The sequence below is a fragment of the Periplaneta americana genome, chromosome 10 (genome assembly GCF_040183065.1).
Source record: "Periplaneta americana isolate PAMFEO1 chromosome 10, P.americana_PAMFEO1_priV1, whole genome shotgun sequence".
NCBI lineage: Eukaryota > Metazoa > Arthropoda > Insecta > Blattodea > Blattidae > Periplaneta > Periplaneta americana.
Genome location: NC_091126.1, coordinates 79,285,377 through 79,294,257, shown reverse-complemented (window position 1 = coordinate 79,294,257; position 8,881 = coordinate 79,285,377). Strand labels below are relative to the sequence as shown.

At 34.7% G+C, this 8,881-nt stretch overlaps 1 protein-coding gene across 4 annotated transcripts in view; it reads left to right on the top strand.

The window, feature by feature from the left end:
• Positions 1 to 6: 6 nt before the first annotated feature.
• LOC138707821 (R3H domain-containing protein 4-like) overlaps positions 7 to 8,881 on the top strand; it is a 46,251-nt gene continuing 37,376 nt past the window's right edge. For 2 of the 4 annotated variants that reach the window (XR_011334384.1, XM_069837770.1), the window contains exons 1-2: positions 7 to 279; positions 380 to 625. Coding sequence is in view for 2 of the 4 variants with exons in the window: in XM_069837770.1 (XP_069693871.1) it covers positions 561 to 625 (65 nt within the window). In the remaining 2 variants the exon portion in view is untranslated. Of the gene's footprint in view, positions 280 to 379; positions 626 to 7,987; positions 8,118 to 8,881 lie in introns of all 4 variants that reach the window. The other 2 variants (XM_069837771.1, XM_069837769.1) reach the window with 2 other exon arrangements.

Genomic DNA, 8,881 nt, shown 5'->3' with positions numbered 1-8,881 from the left:
ACGATCGGGAACAGCCTTCTTGATACGCATATATCTAGAGGAACAATAATTTCAATCCGAATGCTGAGATTCTTGTGAAAGCTTTTCAAATTCGTCAATATTCTTTTCATAACTCATAATTAGAGTTGAAAAGCAATTCTATTTTAATATTGAATTATTAACTCATTTTGTATCAGTTTTCAGGTTATACGCTAATTGTTACTTAATTAGGATATCTTAACAGCATAGCCAACGTCAGCGATTTACCACCAAATCTGGGAATCTTCTAACTTTTACATGGCAAGGAATTTTTAAGAGTTTATCATTTCTTTTATAGGACTTTATCGGATGTTTACTCCTGTCGTAAGCAAATATATTTATTTTTCAATTGTTAATGTAGGAATCCAGCTGCTTTGGCAGTGCTTCTTGGTGCCTTTCCATGAATCAGCGTCGGCAACACTATCAACCAATCAGAGGACAATAGAAGGAAACAGAAGCTGAAGGTTACAGAAAAATAAGGACTGAAGGGACTTTTAAATATAATATAAAATCTGGTTGTAATTGTATAAATTGATATTATTATGGGTGTGATACGGAAAAATGATCCCAAATTGGGCATATTTGCTTCTTCGGAGGAATCACTTAAGTAAGTAATTGCATTGACGTAAGGTTACGTAAGATGATAACAAGAATGTCACGAATAGGGTACACCCATCAGAGATGACAAATTTTGGTATACTTTTAATTTATAATCGGTTCTTTTATGTATTTTGTAAGGATACATTGAAACATCTCCAGAATGCCACACTAATGTACATGAGCCTTTATTACATATTTTCGGAAATGGACACAATGTAGTTAACAAAAAACTGAAATTGAAATGCCAAATGTTTTGGTGGTCGCCGCCCCTGTGCACTTTGTATCGAATTAGGCTAAACTAGCGCTGAGGTAGTTATTTTCGTTCTCCGCTTGTGCACCTTGCTTATATACGAATTTGTGACAGGTTAGGTTTGGTTACTGTCGGATTTTATTTATTTTATTTTCATAGTTTACCCAACAACAATAATGGTGAACTACTTACAAATAACAATAAGATAATTAAAGGTATTCCATGCATATACGTACTCATTTCATTGTTCATTCATTCAATAACAAGGGAGCAGCTAAAACGGATAAATCACAATAAAGAGAACGCTAGTAGGGAAAGTTATCCCCACCCACTTGAAATGTGCATTCGACACAACACTCACGTAGTGTGTCTGGTGAGCTAGTAGGGGAAAAGTGAAAGGGGTGGTGGGCGGAGCTTCTACGCTCGGCTTAATGCGATTTTCCCGCTAAAACTATAGTAATACTAATTAAATTAAATTGCATATAAATTGACATATGCCACGTATATATGATCAACTGCATGTTCACAAAAAAAATTCCTTACAAATTCAACGATTTTCACTTTTGAAATAACCGGAACTTCTCGGCGATAGTTTCACATTGAATTATGAATACTCAAAAAATTAACCTAACCTCCTTACCGTGGTACTGTAAAGGAAAATAGGGTAATTATCTATAAGTACTTATTTTGGTTTGGAACGAAATCGGCAGAGGATGTTGTTACTGTATGAATCAAATTCGTTACATTCCTATGCACTTAAGCATACATTATTAAATTTATCCATTATGTCTCACTGCCTACGCCTGGTTGAGAATCTGACTGATATATCTATTATCAGGCAGTGTATCTCACTTTGCGATATATGTCAGAGGAAGAACAATCATTGCATACAACTCAGGTTTGTGCAGTGATTATCTTACTATAATTAGCGAAGTATGCAATGGAGGGGGAAAGGACTGGCCACCCTACCCCATTATCTTCTGGCTTAGTTGTCTCATGAATGATACCTTATTGGAATCACTTATGAGGTCTGAATCAATCTTTGGACCAACGAGTTATATACTATAGAGTGGCTGCTACTCCTTCTGGTTGAAGACAGTTGAACATTAGTTCACCATGTTTTGTTTGGTAAAATCATAAGGGCGTTTTTTAAATGTGACAGGAGATAACAGTGATGAAGTTAGTAATTGTTGTTACAAACCGATTATTTAGTCCTGACAGCTTAGCAACGCGAAAGAGGGGAAGTAATAGGAGGAGTCGGGAGAGTTCCAGAGTAGAGATAAGGGCGAGCTGTCGGTAAAGGAATGCAGTACAGCTTAATTGTACTGGAAACATACCGCTCTACTGCACGCATGACATCCGATCGCTCCAAAGATAAGCGAGTGAATAACCCAAACACCCGTTGGCATAACTAAATGGACTCGCCTGACTCAGGCGCATATCTCCGGTGACTGTCAGAACTAAATAATCGTACTGTATTTGACATACATACAGTAGCGTGCAAATTAATCCGAACAACGTAATTACTTATGCAAAAACACTCAAACGGATAAAAAAAGGATCTAAGACATACCTCAGTAATCTATGTGGCCTCCCTTGTTCCTAATAACAGCTCTGAGACGATTTGGCATGGATTCCACTAATTTCCCACAAATATTTTTCATTTCTTCATCCCGAAACCATACACCAATGAGGGCAGAAATCATCTTCTCCTTTGTAGAACAATCCATTTTTTGCATTCTTCTTTTGCAAATTGACCACAAGTTCTCAATGGGGTTGGTGTCGGGTGAGTTGCCTGGCCAGGGGAGTACCTGAATATTCTTCTTGTTGAAGAATTCTGTGGTTTTTCGAGATGTATGGCATGGTGCCAGGTCTTGTTGGAACACACCTCTGCCATCCGGAAATGATTTTTGCAGCTGGGGTACGATTCTGGTTTCCAATAAGTGAATATATTTGTCAGAATTCATCATTCCCTTGATAGGTATTAATGCTCCAGGCCCTTCATGTGTAAAACAACCCCAAAACATTACTTTAGGGGGGTATTTGGGTGCTTGTTGGAGATGAGCTGCTGTTACTTTTTCGGATCCTTTCCGTACATAAGAAACACGGTGGCCGTGGACCTCGAAATGAGACTCATTGGAAAAAAGTACATTCTTTCAGTCATTCACTGTCCAGTGTTGATGTAATTTTGCCCACATTAAGCGTTTTTTGCACATAACAGGGGTTAGCAGTTGCTTCTTAATAGGCTTACGAGCCCTTTGTCCAGCTTCCAAAAGCCTACGCCGCACTGTTGTGACGTGAATATTTGCCCCAGTGGTAGCCATTAACTCACGGGTTAAGTCGACAGCAGTTAGTCTAGAATTTAATTTACTTTTCCTGACAATTAAACGATCATTCCTGACAATTAAACGATCATCTGCAGGTGAAGTCTTCCTTTTCCGGCCACAGTTTCCTTTTTTCTGGGGTGTGATGGATCCAGTCTCCCTGTATCATTTTATGATCGAATTAACAGTAGCCAAACCGATGTGACATTCTGCAGCAATTTGCCTCTGTGCCATGGAAGAATGCTCTGCTAATGTTATAATTTTAGACTGTTTTCATGGAGTTGTATCCATTTGTGAAGACGACAGAATGTACACAGGATTGCAGTATTAAGTCTTCAACACAACTGAAATGCTTATAAGTACAAAACGACAGGCAAAATGTCACATATTATAAAAAAAATAATGACAGACCTTCAACAATGGAATTACACGTACTACAGATGTCAATTAAAGCGGTATGAGCAGCTGTGAGGCCAACAATGACAGAAAATGTAAAAATATGTCGTGTTTGGATTAATTTGCACGCTACTGTATTATGTTACCAAGTAAAAAAAATAGAGCATACTCACGCAAAACTTCATGTTTTATAAGAGCTATGTTTTATTAATTTCACTAAATACTGCCGAGATATTAAATGAGAAGTTATATTCAATGTAATCAAACCAAAGCACTTAAAGACGAATGTATTTATTCGGCATAAAAATTACATAATTTTTGGCTTCGTCACAAATTTAATTATCTTGTATCTAATCTAACCCAATATAAAGCTTTGTAATTCAGTGCTCAAAGTAACTTAAAAAGAAGATGACTGTAATGTGACAAAAATGAATGACTATATACAAGAAGTACAGTGACGACAATATTTTAAACAGATTCTGCAATTATTTTTGAAAAGTTAACTTCTTAGTATGCAACATAATGACACTAATAGTAAGTTATGCATATCTCACTATTTTTATTGAAAGAATAAAATACTTATGGTTAACACTGTTATCAGAAATCCACAACAGGAGTCACAGTTTCCCACACTTCCTCTCTTTCAGGTGATGGACACATTGTGTAATCTAATATAATTTGAAAAAGACAAAAATATTGATCTCACACTGCCTCACACCAATCTAAACTAAGCTGAGGCTTTTGGAGAATAAAACTGTTTCTACATTTGACACAATAATGAAAAATGAGGGTTATCTTCTGTTATATGAATCGTGTCCATCTCGAATTATTCGAAATTTTTGCCCTTTATTTGAAAAAATATATATAAAACATTTTAATTACAATTACGTAAAAGAGCTTCCATCGTAATCCCAAGGGACATTCCATGTAGATGTCAACCAGATGATGCGATTTTGAATTGTTCAGTCTTTAAATGAAAAACATAAACATAAAAATTCATAAACTTTTATAATAGACAATGTAATAAGTCTTCATTATTGGTTCTTTATGTTAAACATTGTAATAAACAGTGTATAATAATAACATAATCACAGTTTGTGTGTCCGTGACAATAAGTATTAATCGATTACAATGTACACAGATGATTTTCAGTTTAATGCCTAGTACCTAATAGTGTCTTGTTCATTCCTGTATAGGGTAGTAATGTTCATAAATAAACATTATTATTAAATTCACAGAAAACTTTCATTGCTCACAAGAGTTACACAATTTTACACTGTGTGAAGTGTGTCCGTGACAGATACATTAATCCAAATATTTTAAATTTACACTTGATTATAAAACATGAACTTTTACTCAAAAAAACTGTTCTATGTAATGTTTTGTTCTGTTACATCTTGTACCTGAAAAAAGCCAATGAATTTAAGTAATTATAATATGAAGTGTTTAATGTGTGTCTGTGACTAAATGGAATACCCAGATAACGAATTAAATGTAAACTAAATAAAATGAATTGTTAGGATGGATGGTGGCCATGTATAATGGTATATTAAATTTACATTTTATTAGTCTAATTAATAGTAGGTTACTTATGGCATACTGTCTTGTTTCCCAGGTTTCAGATGCGTACTCAGCGCATCAGGCCCACTTTCAGCATCAATGAAATTTAAATCTTCTCTTTGTGATAAGAAGTGAAATGTTTACCAATTTTTATATCTATAGTTTGAGCTTAATATATAAAAACATAGGGCTATTATACTTAATTATGTGTGATGTAAGAGAAAAGTTTGCTCTTAAAATTATTCAATTGTTAACAAAATTACACATTAATAAAAATAAAAGCAGAGCATAAACACAATCAACACTAAATAACGGCACCATTACACAAACACAAAAAGAAAATGCATTACATATCAGAATAACAAACAAAAAAGTCTACATTCAGAAAATTGAACCTGTTATAGCATATAAAACACAAAATACATTACACAGACATCTAAACACTGAAGAGAAACAAATAACTTAAATAACTATAACCTGACGAGAATACAAAATTAAATGCAATAATTGCCCTCACTTTAAATGTAGCTAGGTCTAACAGATAGGCCTTGGTCATTTCAAACAGAATGCAATGAACAAATTAAAGCCATACCGAGACATCAACAATTATAACAAATCCAATAACACAGAACATATTATCAACACTAATCAATGCTGGGTAACTTTCGGTGCTGGACCCCGGACTCATTTCACCGGCATTATCACCTTCATCTCATTAAGACGCTAAATAACCTACTAAAATAAAAAAAAAACACTAATCATAATTATTTATTACAATAATATAGGAACAGATATGGAAATATTACATATAAGGACAAGAACAATACGAAATATAAAAACGTACAAGAATAAACAAAAATACTCAACACAAAATTAAAATTTAATTCACATAGGCTACTTACACTTTTTGACCTAACACAATACATTGCTTCAGCATTAAAAAAAAAATTCACTGAAACTGAAAATGTTGACATGTTAGCACAACTCCATGCTTCTGTATGACCAAACAAAAAATGGCCGCCCGTATTACTGCCAGCCTCTGCAGGGAATGCTAATCAAAGGCATACAGCCACGCTATAGGTAATATAACTCGTGGTTTGAACTGTTGCCTATGCAATGTTGGCTATTGTGACAATGGTTTAATTATAAACAAATGGTCTACAGTTTTCTGTCATTAATTCTTCAAGGAAATCCTGTTTGGAAACTTTACATTTGATATCTTGCTAACTATACAGAGCTTATGACTAGGTTGACCAGACGTCCCTGATTTCTGGGGACAGTTCCCAGTTTTGAGTTGGTGTCCCCGCGAGACAAATGTTGCCGTTTTTGTGCCTAGAAGTTTTGCTTTTGTTTCAATGACATTTTGCACGTGAATATTTAAGTATCGTGATGAAACTGGTGTGTTTCATGCACATTTCTGAACTGTTCTCGAGTATGAGACAGAAGAACCAGTGAGCATAGAATAAGATATTCTGCACTCTTTAAGAAGAACATACCTCTTTATCTTCATTCGCGTTGTGCGATAGCGTTAGAATTGCCACAGCGTTCATTTTTAAATAGTTAAAAAAATGAGAAGTTTTGTGACAAACCAACGTGTGAAAATTGGTGTGATGTTTTTCAACATTTCAAAAAAAAAGATTCTAATCCATTTGAAAATCTTCTCAAAATAGTGTCATTAATCATGTGTTTGTCAGTAATTCGTCAGTTGAAAGACTTTTCTCCACAATGAACTCAATCTAAACTGATGAAAGGTCAAGAATGAAAACTGAAACAGCTTTGTTACATGTGAAAAACTTTCATTTCTCATGTGAAGAACTTAGTGTGAAGCTATATGGGAATGAACAAATCCTTAAAAAGATATATTCTTCAGGCTAGTACTTGTAAAATGTGTATTTTAGACTTCAGTGTGTACAATATTATGTGAAAGACTTCCACGCATGAATCAGTACTGAAATTGAATTCTTAGTGGCCATAATTATGTACAGAAGTTATGTGTGTTTATTCATTTAATTCAAAAAGTTAAGGTACTCTACAAATTTAGTGTGCAAAGTTCTATAATTGTAGCATGTATTTTCTGCAACATTTCAACGGTTAGTGACTAGATAAGTGTTTGTGGTTTTTCTTGAAATTACCGATGTCCCCTGCTGGACCATAAGAAATCTGGTCAGTCTACTTAGTACTCCATATACAAAATTACTTTTCTGAGTGTTCTCTCTTCGACAAGAGTAAATTTTCATATTTATGCATCACTGAAAGTAAGTATCTCTTCTTCTGTGAATGTTATTACATAATGCTTCATTCTTAATTGCAAAGGATTGGTCCAGTATAGTTCCCACACAGTCTCTTATTAAATAACAATAAAATGTATGTTCGTCTTTCCCAGGTCTTCAGTCATGTTCTTGAGTGTGATGTATAAGGACCGTTGTAGCATATTTACCTCATGGGCTAAGACATGGTCCAACCGAGATTTGCTGCTATCTCTTATCAGAAGTTCATCAGTTTGTCTTATGCAACATGGCAGTTTTGTCGATTGTTACTGAAGAGTCTACAGTAATATAGAATTCGCTTAGAGAGAATGGCTTTCATAACTGATATCTTTCTTGGTTTTCCTCAGTCCTTGAAATTCTGAGTTAGCTAAGAATTAAGCTTACAACCATCTTAGAAAAAATGCAGTGTTTTCTTCTTGTATAAACTACTTACTAAAATTAACATAATTCTATCCCTATCAGATCCTGAGAGAATTGTGATGGGTAAAAGACCTCCGATGAAGTTCTTTCGGTTTCTCCTTTCATTACCATAATATAATGCGATTATTTTCTTGATGTCCTGCTGCCAACAGGTTCCATGCAGCAGACAAGTTGAACAACACTCCAAAGAATGCTGACCACGTGGGCCCTGCAAATAGAGCAAATATAGGATGAAACATCTATACTTATCTATAGATCATGCTGGAAATGCTGCCAAAAATAGTTAGTGGTTCAACATTAATATATATTTTTTTCTTATATTAAGCATTTATTGTGAAAAAATAGTACCCATTTGCGTGTCCACATTCTTCACATGTTCCTTTGAAATTGATGTCATCCTCTTCCAAATATCTTCTAGTTCCTGTGCAGTGTGAGGATTGTTCTGTAAATATTGTATTTTAGGTTTCCCCACAAATAAAGTTCACAGGAATAAAATCATTGTCAACTTCCTCTCTGGTAAGAACATTATATTTATGTTAAGGTTTTCCTCTAACACTGATCCTCTCTGTCTGAACTTCATAATATTGTGAATAGTGTGACTGTCAGACATTCTCTTCTGGCTATTTTTAAAAAAATCGTCTTGTTATTTCTGTAGCTGACTTTGTTTTTACATAGTCATCATGCACAAACGCCCATTGCTCTGAAGTGTATTTATATTTTCCATTATTTCAAAAATAGTTTGACAGATTAAGACACATATACTATACACTATATAAAAACATTTTAGCAAAAACGCAGTTTAGTGACTCCTTAAGTTGGGTTAATGCCACCGGCATAACTCAGGTGGTACCGTAGCACGTTTGCCTTCTGATTTGGAGTTGCGCTCAGACATTGGTTAGATTCCTGCTTGGGCTGATTACCTAGTTATGTAATCTATGGCGAATCCTCGACCTTAACGTTCCAAATATCATCTCGCTAGCACCAATTTCATTGACGCTAAATAACCAGTAGTTGATGTAATGTCGTTAAATCAAGTGTAAAAAAAA